Raw genomic sequence first — 22,767 nt, 5'->3', positions numbered from 1 at the left:
GCCTCCCGCATGCCCCTGTGCTTGTTAGCAATGGGCCAAATAAGACGAATGGTCTGCGAGGCTGATGTTGGGAGTTTAGCCAGTGTCGGTGTTTTCCAAATGATCTGGATGAGAAGCTCCAATATCTAATAGTGAATATTTCTCGTATATTTATGATTGATTTATAAGAAGGGAAAGGCGCGGTAGCTGCCTCACTTGTTTTCTGTGGACACCTCAACCGCGCCGTCAGGGAAGAGAGGAAGGTGGGAGTGAAATTGGAAAGAAAGAGGAGCCGTAGTGGAGGGCTCCGGAGTAATTTCGACCACCTGGGGATCTTTAACGTGCGCTAACATCATAGTGCTCTGCCCTGATGGGGTTGGTGCAGGTGGGTCACAGCTGCTTGTGGCGGGGGCTGGCCTGGCACCGAATATTTATCTGTTGTAGGCCGTCATTGCACACGCCACCGCTGGTGGTGGACGACGGCTGTTGTTGCGGTGCGCGTCTTTCTTTCCCTCTTGCTTTTCTTTCTTCTCTATATTCTCTTCTATCTGCACGAGGCAGCGGAGGTGGCTCAGCTACACAGCCAGTAGCAGGCCCGTGCATTTTCTTTTCCTTCTTCCTACAGCCACAACAACAACAACGCTAATATCGCACAGCACACGGACGCCTCTTCGTTTCGCCTCCATCGAAACGCAGCCGCCGAGGTCGGGTTCGGACCCGGGTACTCCGGCACAGTAATCGGGTGTCTTACCACTGCACCACCCCGGCGGGGCTATTTCTCGTATAAACTGCCCGCTAGCAGTAGCGCAAATGGAAGAATTATTGCGGAAGCCGGGTTGACTATGGATGAGGGCGGCTCGTACTTCTGAATGAAGCGCGAGACACGTGGCGTTTAATGGCATGAACATGCGGCTCATGGGTGCACCAGCGCCCCTGAAATGTGCGGGCAAGCCAATCCGTATTTTTCAGAAGATGTGGTACCCCTTGGGAAGTCGTTGAAAATTCGTTTACCAGTTGTTGAAAGCGTTCCTGGGAGACGCAGCCGTCTACAGATAGGCGATGTGTGTACTTGACAGATACCGCCATCTATCGTATACGTCTGTCACAAATACGAACTGAACAGGGCAGATCCGCTCCGGCTGCCTCAATCGGGGAGTCCAAGAACTGGCATGCGCAGCTGAACTGGTGGTTGTTGTCAACCAGTGGAGGGGCGCTCATGCGCAGAACGGTCTTGTAAAAAAGGCGGATTTTTGCCCTTTGCTGTGACTCAGTGGTTAAGAAACTCGGCTACTGAACCGGAGTTTCCGGGTTCGAACCGGAGCGCGGCGATGGAGGCCAAACGCAAAGGCGTTTGCGTGTTGTGCGATGTCAGTGTACGTTAAAGATGCCCAGGTTACCGAAATTTCCGGAGCCCTCCACTACGCCATCTCTTTTTCTCTCTTTTTTCACTCTCACTTTACCCCCTTCACTATGGTGCAGTTTAGGTGTCCGCCGATAAGTGTGACTGTATTGAGCCTTCCATTTACTTAAACCAATTTATAATTTTAGAAGTCAATTTTGTGACTTTGAGTACCGCCACTCCAATGTATGCTATTGGCGTGAATTACAAAGTGGCATTTGTCTGGATCCACCTTGCATTATACACAGGCCGCCTTTTTGAAGAGCACCCTTCAGCGCTCGCCAGCCTTTGCTATTCAATGTGCTCCAATCCTGTGGTTTGAGTGCAGTTCACAATCAAATAAATGTGGTTGGCAATGAAGAGGGCACAAGAAGGAACCAAACCAGCACGTTTTCCAAACGGACAGGAAACAACGCGCGCTACCCAGACGAAGGGATCCCGATGCCCGCGCCGCACTTCGCAGATCACTTTTTCGATGGTTAACAACAGCTTTAGTGAGAATAGTCTTTTCTTAAATATAACACGGTACTCAACCGATACACTCAACTTCAGGATATCGTCTTTATTACAATAAGCGCTAACCCACGGCGGCGGTCCAAGATATATTTGGGATGCTTGTGGTAGTCGGTCATTCAAGCCCCTTTAGTTCATTTCAGTGGCAGTATTATAGAAATGGTGAGACTCACTTGCGATACGAAAGCCTTTTTTTTTTCTCATGCAGACTGGTGCGATGTTACTTATATAGGAAGGCCGATGAGCTTGTAATGCGGGGGATTCCGTTAATGAGATGGTTCTAGAATTTAGCTGTTTATAGACCTTTTCACGACCCTGGGAGAAACCGGTTTGACTGGGCTGTGAAGCAGGCGGGGGGGGGGGAGGGAGAATCCGCAGCTTTTTCCTGTGCTATGAGCACAGCCCAGTCTCCAATATGGCAGCGCCCTTTGGCCAATTATGAAAAGGTCTATAGAGAGAAAATGAGCTGGAAAAAGTTGTCGTGCCGGTACGTTAACTTGCAACTTTCAACCAATGTCCGATGCGATGAGACGCAAAATGTTTTAGAAGTGCGTGATGAAAGTGCAGTGATATATATGGTTCCTATCTTAGCAGAGAATAACGGAGTTTGTGAGAACAGAAATAGTGGGGCTTTAAGCATGGCTCGAACCTATAGATATACGAACGAAAGCTTTGGTGAGAATTGTTTTACATGGTTACCAAGGTTGTACATTGGTTGACGGTTTGAATTATGAAGATATGGAGGCAAAACACAAAGGTATCCGTGTGCTTTGCGATGTCAGTTCATGTTAAAGATCCCCATGTGGTCAAAATTATCCCGGAACCCTCCACTCAAGTACCTCTTTTTTCTTTTTCTCCTTTCAATCCCACCTTCCTGCCTTCCCTTGCGGCGCCGTTCAGGTAACCGCCGGGAAATGTGACAGGCAGTGCACCTCCTTTCCTATGAACCAATCTTCCAATCCAATTAGGAGGACACTCAAGCTTTGCTCTAACAGTACACACGATAGCGCCTTTACAAACTTTTTCCGTTCGTCAACATCTACATTGTTTGTTTAAATTGCTTTTCAGGGAAAGCAAGATGCAGTATCTGTCTTGACCGCAATTCGTTCGGACCCAGCGAGGCGAAAGCCGATGTTGAGCACCGAATACGGGAGCTTAATCCAAAAGACTGAGGCTAGAAATGTGGGGACAAGAAGAAAGGCTGGATATTTAGTTCGATATTTTGAGAGGGGAAAAGCTGATACGCTTGAAAAGAAATCATGGAGATTACGCTCTGTGCATCTCGAAGAAAACAGGCACGTGTGGCGGTGGCAGGACAAGCAGCCAGAGCACCTGTCTTTTTTTTTTTTTTTTATTGCGCAAGTTCGCCCTTCGGCATAAGGGTTTAAATATATTGATACAGGCCTGTAGCAGCAATGAATGCCAGCAGCTCTCGGCGGTGTGGGCCATGAGTTCATACCCCTGTGTCGGGCAGTCTGGTAGGGTTGTAAGAGTGGCTTCTAAGGTGTGTTTTGCGGGCCACGCGAAGACTAGGACAAGTTGTTAGTAAGTGGTCTAGTGTGGCTTCCATAGCAGGGGCTGAGCAGAAAGGGCAGTTCATGGGAGCAGTCTGGCTGGTCCAGGAAGATTTTACAGCAGACGTTAACGCAGCACCCACGCGGATTCTTCTCAGCGCCACCTCCTCACGGCGAGTTAAATCGCCGGGAAGGTTTAATCAGCACGCGTGGAGCGGCGAAGAAATTATTTTGCAGGCACTACGGCATCTCCTACGGACAACTTCAATATAGGCAGAGGATATGTCACTTTCTGGGAACAGGATGCATCATCAGTTTCTGTAAGACGGAGCGTAGTGCGGGGAGCCCACACAACAAGCACAGGGCAAGGATACGTTTGCACAATATTGCAGATATCGTTGATGATGTCGAAGGTAATAGCTATACTCCGTAGTTCTCGGACTGCTTGGCTGGATTCTGTATGCAAGATCAAAATGGTCGGGGGTGCAGAATATAGGCTGTCTGCTAATGTAGACAAACCGTCGCGAATGGCAACGAGCTCTGCTATTAGAGAAGGAAGGGGCGTTGCTTCTGTTCTATATGAACATATGTGGCGTATTTCAGGAAGCGATGGACAAATGAGGGTAGTATGTAAAATCTCATAGTCAGTGCTTGCGTTTACATCAGCTTGAAGTGCACCTGTAGTGTCTGAGTAATGATCTGACTCCGCTTCTTGCACCGAATGTTGAACTCGGTGCTTTTCTCGTAGCGGACGGTTGTTTGTCATTTATGGCCGATTCCGTGGAGGCTCCGAAGGCGTTGCTTCAAGCAGCGTACAAGACGAATCAAAATAATGCGCTAATGCAGACGCTGTAGGAATAGCTTCACGCTGTCTAACAGTACCTGTCCAACAGTCGATACTGCTGCTACGTTTCATGAGGCGTCCTCCGATACGCCATGCGTTTCCCACGATGTGTTTCTCGCATCTTCTCTTGAGGACAAGACGCAGCATTATTCTGAACGCCGCTGAGACTAAGTATAACATCTTCAATTTGGGCTTTGTTTGTCTGCGTGCCAGAGGACAGAACGACAGCATGGTCGTAAGGTTGTCCTTATACTACATTATTACGGCTGATGTTTCTGCAGGGCTGCGTCTTACCAGAGCGTAGCGTTCTTGCTGGTGCATGCTGGCTACGTGTCACAATGGGCTTCAGACTACCGCTTCTACCGGAAGCGAGGCGTATCCTTCAACGAGGTCTGCCTCTTGCTGGCCGTCCAGCAGGCAGCGCTGGTCATCGGCCGCGTCTGGCCCCGGAAACTGATGGTGGGTGCAGATGATCTTCGCCCACACATTCGCAGTATCTCAGCCAAGGGTCACGTGGACATATTATCGTATCCTTAGCCTTCTCTCACAGGTAAAAGACACAACTGCGTCGGACAGTACGCGCCTCTAAATACGATCGAGTACAGCGATTGCCGCGAGAAGCGGAGACGATGCGAATGTCAAGCACTTTGTTCGAGACCCAATATTATTTGTGAGGCTTTTCACAAGCTTTCTTGGTAAGATAAGCCCAACCTCTAAGCGTTAATTACATGGAAGGGTTACGAGCGCACATAAACGAGGCATATTGTAGGTTCCTTGGCGCACTTTAGCGCAACCCATCTGTACTGGTGCTCTGCAGCGGGTCTTGAGTCTAATAAAACCCCAAATTATCTGAGTGAATGCGCCGTCTTTCCTTACTCGGCTTCAAGCCCTGTAATCTGCGCAGTTTCAGGCCCTTGGGAGTAGTAGTTATTTGCTTTATTGTTTATTTGTGTCTACTTGGCAGCAAGCCTCTAATCCTACACAGGCAAAGAGCACAGGAGCATTACTGCGCCGAGGTAGAGTGATTGAATCAGGCTCTGAACAAATGAACCAAACAAGCAGCTGACTCTACCTTAATACACACATCATCTGGTATAGCAGTGTCAAATTTGTTAAATTATTTTCGTACCTGCGCTGTCCGGAAGCTTATGGCAGTGTTGGTGGTAAAATATCGCATTCTACTTCAAGTTATAAAGGTAATATATTATGCCACATGAAGACACAACACTATCAGCATAAATAATAATACATTTATGTCACATTCATACAAGATAATGTACATGAAAAATTTCGAGAGAGAGAGAGAGAGAGAGAGAGAACTTTTATTGCCAGAATAGTGATCATTAAGGCATGTCGGCTTGGCGTAGCCCCCAGGTGGGGGCGACGCTCTGGGCCCACGACACAAGCGCCAGCTGCGTCTTCTTGTCTGAGCAGGTAAGAAGTTGGTCCTAGCTCTCCTCGGAGGGAGCCGGCAGTAAGGTACGAGGGGGTGGTCTTCCCCTACATCCCCAAAGGGTGTGTGTCTATGTGGCCGTTACTGCATAGTCGCAATTGGGGCAGATAGTGTCGTAGTCCCCGTCCGTAATCAGGGCCAATCTTGAATAGCTGAGAATGGAATGTGTCTGAAGTTTACGCAGCATGGTGGTCTGCGCTCCGTCAAGGTCAGGAGGGGGAGGCGGGAAGCGTCGTCTCGTCTCTCTGTGTAGGTAGTGATTTCGGCAAAATTCAAAGGAGCCTCGGCGAAGGCCTCTGGATCAGCGGAGCCGCCCGCCCGGTTTGTTAGACCTCGGACTAGTCGGTCGACCCTTTCGTTCCCAAAGTTCCCCGCGTGGGCAAGTACCCAGACTAAGTGGATTTTGTGATCGGGAGTGCTGCCGCGGAGTATGCGCGCGGCGGTTGGGCAGATAGTCTTTCGAATAATTTTGAATAGCATGTTTAGAGTCAGTAAAGACTGTGTGCGAGGGCTGTCAAGTCTGCTCTAGGGGAGAAATGCGAAAGCATTAGCGTTTCTTGCTGCTACAGATCCTTAATCACATTGGACTTTGTCGTGTGACTGCGGTGTTTCGTCAACATTTTTGCATGTCATCTTGAATCTCGTGACCCTTTTTATCATGATTAAGGCATGATTTCCCATTGTGCTTTCATTTCCCATTTATTGATGAAGGAGCCATCCCGATTTCATATGACCGAGGGACTTAAAGTAAAACTATAGTTTGAGAGGGCAAATCTTTCTGCGTGATTTTGAACGGGCTCTCTTTCGAAAATGCATCGTTTTGCTTCTGGTTCTTAAGCAGAGTGCCCGTATTCTAACATTGCGCGCACATTTCTAAAGCAAAATGTATTATTTAATGGTTGGTTTATGGTGATTAACGTCTCAATGCGAATTTTGTATAATTGGAACTAGTTTGAAATTTAGTTTTTGAAGTTAGACATGGCCAGCCTGAACTACTGTGTACGATCAATCCATGAAAGGATAATTTTTGTACAGGACACGTAAGGTCTTGTAACTTGATATAGACTTGATATTACCTACAGCAGACAATATTCCACTGGGAAACATTCAATGTAACATCTTACTTTTCTCACTACGACAGTACAGGTTCAAGCTTGTTGTGGAACTTGTGAAACTGGATACCCTTAACTAATCAATCAAAATCCCCCCCAAAAAAACAACAATCAGCACTCAATCAGAGGGGAGATCACATAGGTTGTGGAAATAATTGTTATGTATAAAACAAAGAAAGTCCCAGGACATTATTTCTGTGGGACACCCGCTAATACTGCTTTGTGCGTGCTCGTTCCGTTAAACGCAGAATAGTGCTCTCTGCTAGCGGAAATTATGTGCCGAGTCAAGCGCCTTCAAGAAACACAAAAGCATTTAATCAATCTGTTTACCATTATTTATTGCGACAGTTGTGCCATGAGGAGACTCAACTAACAGGGTGTCGTAGGTTGGTCCTCTTCTGAAACTTTATTAACCCTAGCTTTGCCAGCAAAAAAAAAAAGAAAGATACAATTAGCAGTTGCTATCTCTGTTAAATCGATTATAGTGCTAAATCACGGCCTTTTTTTCCTCTTACTTGTTTTAACTCGGCGTAATTACTGTTTTATCAGAAAATTAGCCGATTGTTTAACATTTCCACAGGACACTCGATAAACCGGATATTCATCTTTCCAGTGATGACACCCGTAACCTTAGGATAGTTTTTACCAAACGATTTAGGAGGTTTTGTGTTGCCTGGGGCGCTGCAGTTTGAGCTGCACACGTGGCGCCATCTGGAAGCCGTCGCATCAAATTCCGAAAGTTTAGCCCTGCCGTCCACGATCAGTTCCGGTGCAACGGCGCGCTTGGTGGCATAGGCCACGAGTTCAACCCTACTTGAGGCGCCATTCGGAAGCCGTCACGTCAAATGGCGGATTTTTAACCCTACTGAGACCTGGTTGTAACGAGTGAAAGCGTCTTCCGCGGTGGATCAGTTGGTTGCTGCATCCACAACCGAGCCATCAATTAAGACTCGGTTTCTGAAGAGGGGTGCCCGGGTTCGAATCCATCCAGTTTGAATCCGCTGTGATGTTTTTTTTTTCTTTTTTTTTTTTTTTTGTTTGTAAAAGCGTTGTAAGAGGTCGTGGTCAGTCATTGGTCATTCATGGGTTTTATCCGTCTCTGCCGGCTGGCTAGCTTGAAAGAACTGTCGGGCAGACTCGCACGTTGGAGCCTCTACACAGGACTGAAATTAAATTACCCGCGCGATTCCGCGTGGTTGTGACCTCACGAAGCATCTTAGCGAATCAGAGTGACGGCACAAACAAGACCGAGCAAGATCATTAGTCGGTGGTGGTGAGCGTATGAGTAGTTCCGTATTGAAAATATTTTCTTGTAGATGACCCAGGCTTAAGAAACTCTAGCTATAGTTTCGTTTCCAACTACATCAGTGCACCTGGCAAATGAAGTATGTAAACAGATGTTTATAAAACAAATGACTCCCTCTGTATGCTGGAGACATGAAAAGTTGTGGCGGTGGCCAAGTTGTCTACGATGCCGGCGTCCGGAAGTGCTGCTTTTTCGCCAGTGATGGTTGGAATCACGCTCGAAGAGCAAGTTTTTTTAGCATGCTTCAATAGACTTTTTTTTTCCGGCCGCTATGAAAGGAACTGGCGCTATCGTCTTAAAGGGCCTACAATGGCTTCTATGAAGGTTTCCTACCCCTGAATGAGCTACCAAATTGAAATAGCGTATGTGATAAAGTGCCTTGCATGAAAGGCTAAGGAGATATATGCGTGTTAAGTTATTTTACCACACTTATACTCCACGGAGAGGCCAAAATAGACCTCGCCTTGGCAGTGCTTTTCGCTTCCTGTACATACATAATAGAGCCAACGCGCACAGTCGTTCAAGCTCCGGTTGGACATCGTCCCATCGTAGCTTGAACTCACAGAAGCGAAGGTATCCGGGGACCTGTGGAGGCACCTTCCTGGGCGGCCTGTCCTCTCGTTGAGGGGCGTTTCAGAACTCGGAGGTTCAAATTCTTCCAGACGTGTTTAGCAGAGTGTTTTTGGGGCTCTTTGGCTTCAAGAAGACGATATAATTTTTAGTTTTCGCCTACATGAAGTCAATAAGCAGGCGTATATAGCGCCAGAAGACTGACACTGAGATCGTCGGTAGCCAGCGCGTTCTGCGTATAATTCAACCGCACTGTTTAGAGCATGAATAGGAAGAAAGTGATGCGCCGCGATAGGGACCGTGTTGCCGTGCAGCATGAATTAAGTGAGACGTCACTGTTCGCAGCCTTGTTGGAGGGGCGCTTCAGCACTCGTTCCACTGGCGCTGGCCCTCGTGTTCAAGGAGTATGGATTTTTCTACACAGCGGCGGCAGCGCAGGGTTTACTGGCGTCTGCCGCCGCCAGGGTGACCAGTCCTCGTGGAGACGCCTGGCTACTAGCACGTTGGCAGGTAAGCGTCTGGACGCATTCCGCTTCGCACCCGTGAAAGACTGAGCTTTGACGTAACAACAACGTTTTTGTAACTTTGCGAGGTGGTCTGCCATCGCCATGGCTGCTGTATCTTTGTTCTGAGTGAACAAAAGTTCGTACCAGTTACTGGACCCGAGTGCACGCGAGATGCTGAGATTTAGGCTAGGCTGTATTCTAACCGTAAAAATTTCGAGGGACTTTAGCGACTAAAGCAGTGAATGGCGGAAGCCTGAGTGCCGCATTCTGCTACGCAACTGGAACTAACCAGTAATTAGTTAATTCACTAGTAATTGATCATTGATTGCCATATGGCCATATAAGGCACGCATTCGCTCACACTGCGGTGGTGGTCTGTGATTGGTAGAGACCTCTATGACGTCATCCCGCCTCGGCCAATCAGAACCGTCGCAAAAGCGGGACACATTTTGTCCACGACAGCATGAACCATTTAAGGCTTTCGCCTTAAACCTGTACGTCGACCCCAGCGTGGCTGCTCAGTAGCACTTGACTACATAATCGGAATATCGGGGTTCAATCCCGCCCGCGGCAGCCGCGTTGCAATCGAGGCGATACACAAAATGTGTCCTGTACTGTGTGATGTCAGCGTATTTAGAAGATCCACGGGTGGTTGAAATTCTTTCAGAGCACCACACTACGTTACCTCCTTCTATATTCACTATTTCCCTCCCACCTTCATCCCCTCCCTCGACGCATTTTATGTGCCGACATAGGTGGAAGACATCGCAATTTTCAGTTAATGATTTGGGTTATAATATATATATAACATCCCAAAGCGACTCAATTTATGAAGGATGCCATAATCGAGCGCTGCGGAAGCATCGAGCACCTGGTATAGGTGCCGCGATCCTCGCAAAGTACTTGAGCACCTTACTCTTCGCCTCTGTGGTTGTTAGTGACGCGCCGGCGCGAGCGGCTGCGAGGCCAGGATTAACAGTCGAGCGCCATTAACCACTGAGCCATCGCGGCACATTGGAAAACTATGAGAGCAAATTGAAGCGTTCGCTATGACCCGTAAGGTGGCCTTGGTTCAATCCCGGTTGCTGCGGCCGCGTTTAGATGGCGGCGGACCGCAGAAACCACCCTTGTTCTGTGGTACGTCAGAGTGCTTTTAACATGCACAGTTAGCCGTAAATAATCAGAAGCATCTGATATGGCTCACCTTTTCTCTACATTCGTTGGCACTCTTTATATATCGCCTTTAACGGCACTATGAGTTATACTTGGGTTAGACAGTTTTATTGCGAAAGCAATACTACTCGCATTTTCAAGCCGTCATCGTGGTCCCGGCGGTAACGACGTTTGACCTTCGACCTTTAGACTACCCCCGTAGACGACCCCAAGCTGGCAGGAGCTGCCAACTTCGGTCTCTTGTTTCACATGGGACGGTTATGTCAGAATCAGCCTGCCAGGACCCTGGCATTCACGTTACCCCTATAGGCCACTAAGGCACGTTCACATCGGTTGGTTAAAGCGGGACGTTATATGTGGGCTGAGGAAGAAGAAAAAGTGAAGAAGAAGAACGCTCGGTCACCCGCAGCTAATGCTATTTGGTTCAGCAGCGTTGAACCCTTGTATTTTTTTCTTTTCCTTGAAACCCAAGCCTGAATAAGGAGCGTAACAAGACAGAGGGGGAAAATATTCTTTGGAGGACTCAGGATTAGTTTTAATACTTCAGTTAACGTAGCAACAATGCTGTGCTTTGCGTTTCGCATTCATCGAAGCGCTGTCTGATGTTTTCGTCGCGCTAAATTCATTACGAGACGGAAGGATTTACACAGGGAAGACGAAGCGCTTCGTCTTGTCTGTGTCCCTTCGTTCCGTCCAGTAAAGAACTTAGCGTGTAGAAAGCATCAAGTACAGGGTCGTCTACTTCTAGCCGCAACGTGATCTCTGCCTTCACAGCGCCACGGCTTCAGATCTGGCGGCGCAGCGAAGCTAAGTGGCATGTTTTGCGAAGCGCCAACGCCAGGTCGCTCTGCGCATCACTTTGCTTCAGAGAAGCAGAGAAGTGGCATAATGTTAGTAATGTAGGAACAAAAATTTAATAAATAGAATGATGGTTTAGTTAACCATTCTAAATCAATAATTAAGATATAGGGAGAAAAATGAGCATGATAGCGACTGCTACTACCCCGTTTAAAAGGGGGCGCTCCTATATTCCATCCATCCGTCCATCCATCCATCCATCCATCCATCCATCCATCCATCCATCCATCCATCCATCCATCCATCCATCCGTCCGTCCGTCCGTCCGTCCATCCGTCCGTCCGTCCGTCCATCCATCCATCCATCCATCCATCCATCCATATGCGGCCGCGTCGGACTCAATGGCGCTTTGAACCAAATCTAGGTCCAGTTCTAGCTCTCTTAGAAGCGCTCCTCGGCCATCTGAACCTAACCCGCATCCTCGGATGCAGCAGGCGAGTGTGCGAAGCAGAGAGCTTATGACAGCAGGTGGATGAAGGAAAACTTGCTTGTAACAGACGGACTGTAATTCGTGCATGAATTGTTGTTTCTAAACAGTTTTACACTCGCCTCATTCTAGTGCCTGGTTTACGGATTGAGTTACGGGTTTTAAGGTCCCAGAGTGAGTTAGGTTATGGGGACGCCGTAATGAAAGGCTCCATGCAATTTCGACCGCCTAGAGGTCTTTAATGTGCACTGCCATTCTATAATTCTCAGGTGCGTTGCTTATCGCCGCTATCGAAACATGGCTGCAGTGTGTGAGATAAAAGCTGGGTCTCCCGCTTATTAGCAGAGCGCTGTAAACACTAAGCCACCGCGGAGGGCACTTCTTCAGCATATAGTGCGCCTTCACCCTGACAGAGTTAGTTTGGTATTGCAGGGTTGCGCGAGCCACGTCATCTGGGCCCTGGTGGCTGTACAAGTGGACATTCTGGGCCTCAGTGTCACCTCCGTCCATCTCATGGCTGGAGGATGCTACGTGGCTGCGCTCTTGTGCCTCGTAGTGGGCACTCGTTACAGGGTTCCCTTCGAGAGAAGACAATACGCGGAAGGCGACTCGACGCCGCCCAGCTGGCGAAGCACTTCAGTGAAACCTGCTCTTTGCGACGAGAGTCTGAACTACAGGTACATGGGAACCTCTTAAAACGAGTCACTATGCGCAAGCATGAATTTTGCTGTACAGCTTAGCGACTTGCTCTCAGTAACTCATTCCAAGCTGAGACCGAAACCCGATGGTATTGTATCACGCGTGGACTCTCACCGTGAGCGGATAGCGTCGTATAATTATGCGTGTTGTTAATATGTAGTGAACGTAAAGCACAAACCCAATCCCACAAGGAACACGACCTGTAGTGGTGCACTGGCTTACACCGTAGTTTATTAGCAGATAACAATAGATGCGATGATTGTATTCCTACACGGACTCAAGTCGGACCGCTCGTAAGTTTTGCCCAACTGACCAGCATGACACCGGCAGTGAACAACAGAAGTGAATTAGCATCGACAAAAGCTTCTGGAACAGCGCATACCAGTCGCTCACGTGTACTCTTTTTCTCATGTTGTTCAATAGAAACGTTTGTGATCAGCTATGTCTGTCTATGGACTGTTATAGTCAGCCACAAAGTGCCTTTTGAATATCTATAGGCAGACAGAATATTATATACCACTTTGGCTATAGGTTCACAACAGTACAAAATCTCCTTATCTAGCTGTAGAAAATTGTATGTTCCTGAAGCTATAGGCCAGTGGCGATACAGTTATATTTAGCTACCTATAGGGATGGAAATCGCCTTAAAGCCACAGACTGCAAGCCAAACAGCTAGTTTTAGCTAGCTATAGAAATATATGTTCCTAAACCTATAGGCCACTAGTAATACAGTTATCTTTAGCTGTCTATAAAAATGCAAATGGCTTTATAAACCTCAGACTGCAACCTATATAAACAGTTTTATGTAGATATAGAAAACTGTATGCTCCTGAAGCCAAGAACCAGTACTCATACTCATCTTTACTACTCATCTTTAGCTTTCTATACAGATGTGAATGGGTCTAAAGTTACTGAGAGACACATGAACAGTATTAGCTAGCTATGGAAAACGTATGTTACTGAAGATATACACCAGGAATCATGCAATTACCATAAGCAGCCTACAGAGATAATCAATGGCTGTAATGTTACAGACTGTAAGCCATGGAAATAGGTATAGCTAGGAATAGAAAGCTGCGTGTTTCTGGCGCTGTACACTTGTAGTCATACAGCCATCATTAGGTGCGCATGGAGATGTAAATGTCTCTTAAGTTAGACTGTAAGCCATATAAATGCTTTAGCTGGCTGTAGAATATGTGTATACCGACCAGCTGTCATACACTTCTTTAGCAGCCTATATAACGTCGGACATGCATACGTATGAAGGTAAGTATATCGTCATTTGAAATCCTTCTTAAAGGGCCACTGTCCAGGGAAGGCCTTTTTAAGCAAAGGAGCCCAGTGTTTCAATCAGGTACCGGAGATAGTCTGTGCAAAATGCTACAGTGACACGCGCGCCGCAAAGCATCGAAAATACAATTCAAAGCTCTCTCATGCTCTCCCGTGGGAAGCCAGCTTCCCCGTTTCCTGCGCTGGCCCGACGGGCCACAATAATGACGTACGTACCGCGAACGACGTCCATTGGTCCGTCTCGCTGACTGACGGGAGAAGGATGGGTGCCTACCGCTCGCTGCGCGCCATAGAGTTAATACAAAGACTCTAGAGGGAAAGCTGGGCAGGGAAACGAGCTTCTCACTGGTTCGCCGCCATCATCAAATTTATCATTGTGGCCAGCACAGTTTCTGCTCACTGCGTCAAAAATGAACAAAGGTTTGAACAAAAGTTTTAAAAACCGCTGCCGATAACACAACTGTAGGAAATTTCTATACATTGTTTTCAAGTTTCAAGCATATTATATAATCTTTCAGGCACCTTCCTGGCCATAAAAGAATGATGTAGAACAATTGGAAACCATGTTTGCGAGCAGACGTAGCAGATCAACAGTAAACACACACGACCACCCTTTGACATTTACTGTATGCAGAACTAGCCATCCCGGATAGGCCAAGGGCCGTTGCTGTGGAATTCGTCACTGTCTTTTTTAATATACTGTGGTCGTCGTCTTGCGCCAAAGCAAATTTCTGACATATTTTCAGGTGATCGGGCACAGAAGAGATGCATGTGCGCTCGACGGACGAAATGCATGCGAAGCGCGAAACAATCGCAGGGATAGCCGGCCTTGCGATAACAACTCAGAAGAATCAGGACACCTGTGTGATGTTACAGTAGGTACGCGACGCAACATATCACTAGAAATGCTCCACACGCGACGATTCTGCCGTTGTTTACAGCACCTACTGAACAGTAGCCGCCCGCCGTCGGTTAGCTGCACGCCGCCATCTTCCCACGATCCAAGTTGCCAGCTTCAAACCATCTTCATGTGCCAATTTAGCAAGTAAAATTCATCTGGCAACCAATGAACAGTGGGATAATGGCGGCAATCACGCGGTCACCCCTCGAATGCATTGGGTGAACGGGCAGCTTTCCCTCTAGAGTCTTTGTATTAACTCTATGCTGCGCGCTTTTCCCTCGCCACGGCCAGACTGAATCCAGCGGCGCGCGCTCCCTCGGCCGTTTTTTTTTTTTTTTTCGCGCTCGCGGAATGCCACGCCCCACCTCCCGCCCAACGCGGAGGAGGAAGGGGAATTTGTCTTGCGGAGGCTAGACGACCTCGGGCAGGAGAGTGAAAAACCTTTGCGAGGGAACGGAAGGAGAGAAGCATGACAGAATCGGGTGATTGCGGTGGCTGTAACTGCGTTATTAGTTACTCTTTTCAAAAACATTTTGCGGCCTTGCGTTCTAGGGGCGAAGTCTCACAGTCACCGGGAAAGAAAATATTTTCGACCGGAGGGTGGACAGTGGGCCTTTAAGACAGCCTCCAACTTGAGTAAGTGTTGTGTGCTATATGCATGGAGAAATCTTATGACACCACCTGGAATGCCGTGCAACGAAAAGTTGCTTCACAAGAATTTCGAGGAGATACACGAAAACGTACACATAGACACACAGTAGGTATATCGTCGGTTCGACTCCCTCTCGCGAGCTGCCATCGAGGTTGATTAGCAGATATATGCTTATGGTACGTTAAATAGTATGACATCAATGGCGATACTATACGATGAACGGATTAAATCACAGTTTTGACAATAGTGGTGGGACCATTGTCAACTCATCAAAGTCCGCCTGCGGCGAGTACCTCTGAACCACGGTGGTTTTCTTTATGGTGGCCACTGGCGAAGTTTTCGTTGTTTCGATTTGGTAGCTTCTTGCTTCTTTGCATCGGTGTTGTTGTCTGGACTCGACGCACTGAGAAATAGTAATCGACGGAGTTTGAAGCCTTTGGATGGAGACAGTGTGTATTGCTTTGTCCGGCATTCCCCATCGTGTTCCTTGACAGAGGGTTACAGTCCATGGGAGGGCCCCGGAAATTCGGAGGCATGTAGGCCTCTGTCAGGAGCGAGGACTTTGTCAAATTCCCGAGGTATCGGTTCTCGCAGGCTCCTGCGCCTGGCCCTCTTCTTGGAGAGTGGTGGCCGCCTGGCCATGAGTACAAGCAGCGTCAGCATACAGGCAGCTGCCATCCTGGCCCGCGTCGCGTTCCCGGAGGTGGTGTCCATGCCCTGCTCGATCGTCATACCTTCGCAGGCCGGCATGCTTGTCGCCAGGCTGGTGAGTATTCTCGTGCTCTCGGCTACATTTCTGCGACGGTCAGGTCACTGTCAGGTCAGGTTATCTCTCTGTGGCGATGTTAAGCAGATTCTACCCGTCATCATCCTCCGTGTGAGAGATGGTTTTTTCAGCATAGTCCTCTCTTGAACCAGTTGATTTTTTTATGTGCGTATTAGGCAACAGCGCACACGCTGTGGACTTCTGATTATTTGCGAATGACATATGTTCGAAGAGTGTCTGCCACAATACACTTTATAGAAATTCAGGCGCTAACCAGCCAGCGGTAAAGTGAACGAAGGCATTCTATGAGGAAGTCTAAGCAACCCTACAGTCGCATGAAGCAAACTAAAAAGCGAACTAACCTCTGACCAGATGAAGTTGGCACGGCAACCATGCAGGTGCTGGAGCAGACGGCCTCTGGTCAGCCGGCAAGGTGGTCCCAGCCTTGCGGACGCTGGATATTCCTCTTCAGCGGCTATGCGGTTTCTGTGGCGCTGCTGGTATTGCACTTCCAGACCAGCGTCCACCACGGAGACCTGTGCGCCGTGCATATGATGCTCGCCTACGCACTCTCCCTGGCCTGTTCCGCTGTGTCCGTCCGGCCAGCCTGGGAGACAGACCTGGCAGGTCAGTTCGCATCTAGAACTAACGCACTAACGATATCTCCATATTGGTCACAGGTAAAATCGATTTTAATGTGATAACGCTAGACTTCTCGTTGCGCAAGAAAGCCGCCGATGTCACAATGAATGTGGATTGGCTGAACGGGTCTGTGATGTCATATTTCTCACAGCGAATCCTTTTTCACCTTAGGGCACATGCCACGTGGCGGTTTCTGTTCCCTGACCTCACACCGAAAAGAGTAAAGAGATATGAAAAGTTAAAGCTGTATGACTCGACGTTGGTGGTCTACAAGGTGGTTTGAATTATGTGGCATCATACTGTGGTGTATGGAAACTTCACCTAATATGAAGATAATTTGTTATGTGCAGTTCACACTAAAACGACGGCCCTTGCCCTCCCAATACCCCATTAATGGTAACTACCTTAACCGCGTTGATAATTACAAGTATTTAGGCGTATACTTCTCATATGACTGTTCATGGAACAAGAATGTGGACTACTTGTCTAACAAAGTAGCTCTGAATTGAATTTCTTTAAACGAAACTTCAAAACTGCACCCCTTACCACCAAAGAAACGGTCTATCTCACTATTATACTCCTTATCCTGAATATAGATGCCCAATATGAAATATACATAAGCAGAACATGATTTACAACCTAGAACGCATTCAGGACCGCGATACACATTCGTCGCTAACCATTATAACCTTGGCTCCAGTATAAACATTAAATCTGAGCTTGAGTGGCAATCAAGGGGTAGACGAGCCGTACGTGAAAGTGCTGGAAGATATATATAGTGGCTGCACAGCAACCATAGTTCTGCATAAAGAGAGTAACAAAATTCCCATAAAGAAAGGTGTTAGGCAAGGAGACACAATCTCCCCAGTACTATTCACAGCTTGTTTAGAGGAAGTATTCAGAGACTTGGAATGGGAGCAGTTAGGGATAAGGGTACATGGAGAATACCTCAGTAATCTGCGATTTGCTGATGACATTGTCTTGCTAAGCAACTCGGGGGATGAACTGCAAATAATGATTGATGACCTAGACAGGAAAAGTAGAAAGGTAGGCTTGAAAATCAACATGCAGAAGACTAAGGTAATGTTCAACAGCCTCGGGAAGGAACAGCAGTTTACATTAGGTAGCGAAATACTGGAAGTAGTAGGCGAATATGTCTACTTAGGACAGGTAGTAACCGCAGATCCGGACCACGAAAAGGAAATAACAAGAAGAATACGATTGGGATGGAGCGCATTTGGCAAGCACTCGCAGATTATGACTAGCAACTTACCGGTATCGCTCAAGAGGAAAGTATACAACAGTTGCATCTTGCCTGTACTCACCTATGGGGCTGAAACGTGGAGGTTAACCAAGAGAGTTCTACTTAAGTTGAGGACAACCCAGAGGGCTATGGAACGAAAAATGGTAGGGGTAACATTAAGAGATAGGAAGCGTGCAGAGTGGGTGAGAGAAATAACTCAAGTTACCGACATTCTAGTAGAAATTAAGAAGAAGAAATGGACATGGGCAGGACATGTAGTGCGAAGAGAGGATAACCGATGGTCGCTGAGGGTAACAAACTGGATTCCAATGGAAGGAAAGCGTAGCAGGGGGCGGCAGAAAGTTAGGTGGGCGGATGAGATTAAGAAGTTCGCAGGGGTCAAGTGGATGCAGGTAGCACAGAACCGGGTTAAGTGGAGAAATATGGGAGAGGCCTTCGCCCTGCAGTGGGTATAATCAGGCTGATGATGATGATGATGATGATGAGTGGCAACCCCTGCACCAAAGAAGAAACTTTTTGGCATTTAAATTTTTTTAACGTGTATGTAATGGTGACACTGGAATAGATGAAAATGTTTACGTGAAGGCCCCATCCTATATTTCCTCTGAAAACTATCATACAAAAACAACGTTAAAGAGGTAGCTTGCCGCGCGAATGTTTTCGACATTCCTTTTTCCTTTCACGATGAACGAATCTAATCATCTGCACGAAGGTGTAGTGAATATTCCATCCACCTTGTTTTTCTCAGCCCTCCTTAAAATATTTCAGTGAGTTTTCACATATTCAATGTGAATTTCATTGTGTATTAGCTGCAATATTTGTTCCTGTTATGTTGGTATCTTTTATTTTTATTTTCTTGACTTTGTATCACCTATTTCATGCGATCTTTGTAATGCCCTTACAATAACGTAACATGGGCGATGTAGGTATATGTATAAATAAAGTAAGTAAATACAAAAATAAATAAAATAATTGCGCAACCACATTGCGCAGCTTCTCAATTAACCACTTGTATGACATCGCAGAAGTAGGATAGAGGCAGAAGATGACAAGATGGTAACACAGTATGAAAGAGCACTCAACAAGGGTTCACCCTCAGTTCGCAATCCGAGCCTAAGTTCCGACAAGGGGACTTGTCTTCGCACAATAACACAGAACAGACAATATCGAAAAATTTGCCTTCAACTGCACGATAATAAAATCAAGCTGCCAATATTCCAGAGCGCTGAATTTCAGCCCGACCGCTCCCTATTTGGTTTAATGCAGCGACCTTGCTTTGATAGCCCGATTTTGAACTTTCTAAAGTTATCCCTGCACTTGCGTACGTTGGCGGCCCGTTTGTGTTCACAAAGTCGAAGTGGGACAAACGCAGCTCGGTAGTCGCAATGTAGGCTTCAAATTCAAATTCAAAATTTATTTTGCACGCAAAAATTTACATGGAGGACAGGAAAAAAGCTGTCAGAACAGCTTGAGGAGCCCTTACCCAAAACCACACGGGCAGCAGAGAAGCGCACGGCTAAGGAAAAACAGTATAATGAAGAAAGCATACAGGATTCATGGAACGTCGTTTAAAAAAGGAACATTATAATGCAAAGAAAGTGAAGTCGCTATGTTACATCATTACACAAATATTGAGCGCAGTTCTCTTGGCGATATACGATAGATGTCAGTGTTAGTTTCTTGAATTCGATTTAGAAATGTGGGTAATTGAAATTTCAACGTCTGATGCCCATAATTTGTTTTACATTTGGCTACATGCCACCTTTCAGGATGTCGTACATTATAAACAGTGAAGTTTTCTGTTAGCCGTGCGAGGCTTGTTATAGCATCATTATTTTTGATACACTAAGTTTATACATGCGGCATAGCTTGTAATCATACATTGATGAAACAGGAATGATGTTGAGGTTCTTAAATAAACCTGCAGTGTAAAAATGATATGGAACTTTACACGCTAGGTGTAAAGCTCCTTTTTGTAAGACAGCTAGTTTTCTAATGTTTCCCGCTGTTGTTGTTAACCAAACCAGAAACGCGTGACTTAATAAAGAAGAGAATAAATCATTGTATATGAGAATGTTAACAGATAGGGAAAAAGTAGCAGTGGCGGCGCATAATGCCGATAGTCCTTGACAGTTTGTTAATAGTGTAGTTCACGTGATCATCCCATGTCACGTTTTGTGAAAAGTACACTCCGAGTGATTTAAAGTTTTCAAGCACTTCGATTTCAGTATTATTTAACAAAATATGGGCAGTTGTACATATGTGTGGTGAGGGTGAAATAAAACAGCTTTCGTTTTATTATTGTTTTTAGGCAGTTCATTTGAGCCCATGCATTAATTTTAGAAAGCGCGCTATTGGTTTGACTACCCAAATCGGCACATGATCTACCTGAAAAAAAAAAAAAGAAAAAAAACTAGTGTCGTCAGCATAAATTATGTAATGTGCGGTTTCATCAATGCGGACTATCTCATTGATGTAGAGGATGGATAGAAACGGTCCCAAAATGCTTCCCTGAGGGACACCTGTTTTAATGTATTTTATCGAGGAATGTTCTCCTCCAATGGGGACAAATTGAGAACGATATTGTAAGTAGGACTCAATTAATTTGTGTGCGATACCTCTTACGCCATAGTGATCAAGTTGTTTAAGCAGAATTTTGTAATTAAGTCAAAGGCTTTTGAAAAATCCAGAAAAAGCCCAAGTACTATATTTCTGCATTCAAAATTTTCTAAAATGTATTCCTTTTGGTCAAGTAATTCGAGTTCTGTAGATTTGTTTTTGCGGAAACCATACTGTGAAGAATTTATCAAGTTGAAGCGGTCAGTGAAAGAAGTCAGGCGTTTCAAAATTATTTTCTCTAAACCTTTGGAAAACACGGGTAAAATCGATATAGGTCGGTAGTTGGACATGTCATTTTTATCACCTTTTTTAAATACAACCATTACCTTAGTCATTTGCATATTGCGGAGAAAATATCCTGTCGACAAACAAATATTAAACATTTGCGTAAGACAAGGTGCCAGTAGATCGATTACGTGCTTTACAGGCTTCATTTGAATATTGCAGGCATCTACGGCTTTACTATTGTTCAGCGCTAAAAATGTCGCTACAACCTCACTATTTGAAAACGGTTCTAAAAATATAGTTGAGTTACTTCGGTCATTCATATAATTCAGGTCAGAGCTGTAGGTGGTAGTGTCACCGACTGAAAGAAAGAAGTCATTGAATGCGTTGGCTAACTCAGCGCCTTGAATTTCTGCACTATATTTAACAATTTTAATTACAGATTTGGATGCACTATTAAATACACTGTTATGTGCTTTCCAAACATTGTCAGTGCGTCTCTCTGTAGAGTTAAACAGGTTAGAATAATGTTGCTTTTTTGCATTACGAAGGTGTTTGGTTACAAAATTTCTGTTTTTTGTACTCTTTTAACGCTTCGGGGGATTTGCTGACTGTAAATATTTTAAACAGTTGATCCCTCTTTTTTATATGCTTGAGGCTTTCTGTATTTATCCAGGGCTGCCGACTTTTTTTGCATGTTTTAAATCTCTTCAACGGAAAACAAACAACATATATTTCAGAGAACTTTTCCATAAATAGATCATATGCCGAATTGGGGTCGCTCACTGCAAACACAACGACCCAATTTGCGCGGCTTAAGAAATCTCTAAAAGCAGTTAGCGTTTCAGGAGTAATAAGTCTGTATGAATATTCCGAACGCACCTGTTTAGGTTTGTCAATAACTTTATTGACAAACATAAATATGGGCAGGTGGTCACAATAATTCTTATTTAAGGTTCCAGCACTAACAAGAGAGGAATCTAAGTTGGTTATAAAGAGATCTAGAAGTGTTGTTGATTTCAGGGTGATCCGCGTAGGGGACATTATGTAGTTTTGACAGGAATGAGAGTTTAGTAGGGCTTCTAGTTCTATCTTATCCTTGCTACCGGCTAATATGTTAATGTTGAAGTCACCACCTATAAATAATGCATATTTTCTTTCACTCACGAATTCTAAAAGGGGAATCTAAAAAAGAAAAGAACAAACTGACATTAATTGAGAGAGGTCGGTAACAAACACAAAAGATTGATGTACCACATCGCACAGCGAGCGTCTCATAAAAGGGTGCGATGAAGCAGAATTCAGACATTAATTCAGAATCTATTGAGTTTGAGATTGACATTGCTACGCCACCGCCTCTTTCCTGTGCGATTCATGTAGCAAGATTTGTACGTTGGAAATGCAAACACATCTTTTTCAGAGGCAAACCACGTTTCTAAATACATGACAACAGCAAAAGCGTATTTGCGCTTTACTAAAAAAAATGATCGAGTTCATCCTGCTTATTTCTACCCGATCTAAGGTTAAAATGAACAAAACCGAGGGATTTTCGGCAATCAGTGTCATACACGTTTTTAAGGTTCGTGACGTCTACTAGCTAAGTTGAAAAAGGAGGCATGATGAAAGGAAACCAAACGAAAGATCAGAAGGCAGTAGAAGGCACTGTCAAGTGAAACAGTGTCAGAGCTTATCGAGGTCAGCAGCACAACGAATGTGAAGAGCACTATCACCCTCTCTTTTTCTTACAAGAATATCGCCATTGCAATGCCAGGTAAAACGATAGTCATTGTTCTCTGCTCATTCTTTTGCGCAGCGAAGCAGCTCTCTGTTTTACTGGGTCATGTTCTCAGTGATTGAAACACTCGAATTATTTCTGAGAATTTCCCGCTTTACCAGCCACTTATCCCGGGTTGACTGCTGGGAAAATCGAACAATAATTCCTGGTACTTTGTTTGGCTTTGGTGGGCGCCTGTGCTTAACGCTAATGTCATTCTCTGTCAGGTCTGGCAGGTTTACCGCTTTAGCCGCATCATTCAACTTAGCGAGCAAGTCCTC

General features: G+C 45.8%; 1 protein-coding gene across 1 annotated transcript in view; it reads right to left on the bottom strand.

Moving 5' to 3' along the window:
* Positions 1–22,767, bottom strand: part of LOC146182466 (dihydropyrimidinase-like) — a 202,459-nt gene that overhangs the window by 178,988 nt on the left and 704 nt on the right. Inside the window, exon 2 of the mRNA XM_084577592.1 lies at positions 16,325–16,569. Within this exon, the coding sequence (XP_084433718.1) occupies positions 16,325–16,569 (245 nt within the window). The remainder of the gene's footprint in view (positions 1–16,324; positions 16,570–22,767) is intronic.

Source organism: Amblyomma maculatum, chromosome 8, assembly GCF_055883805.1.
Source record: "Amblyomma maculatum isolate TAMU_Amacu chromosome 8, ASM5588380v1, whole genome shotgun sequence".
Taxonomy (NCBI): Eukaryota; Metazoa; Arthropoda; class Arachnida; order Ixodida; family Ixodidae; genus Amblyomma; species Amblyomma maculatum.
The sequence above is the reverse complement of the archived record's forward strand: the minus strand, read 5'-3'. Positions and strand labels throughout refer to the sequence as shown.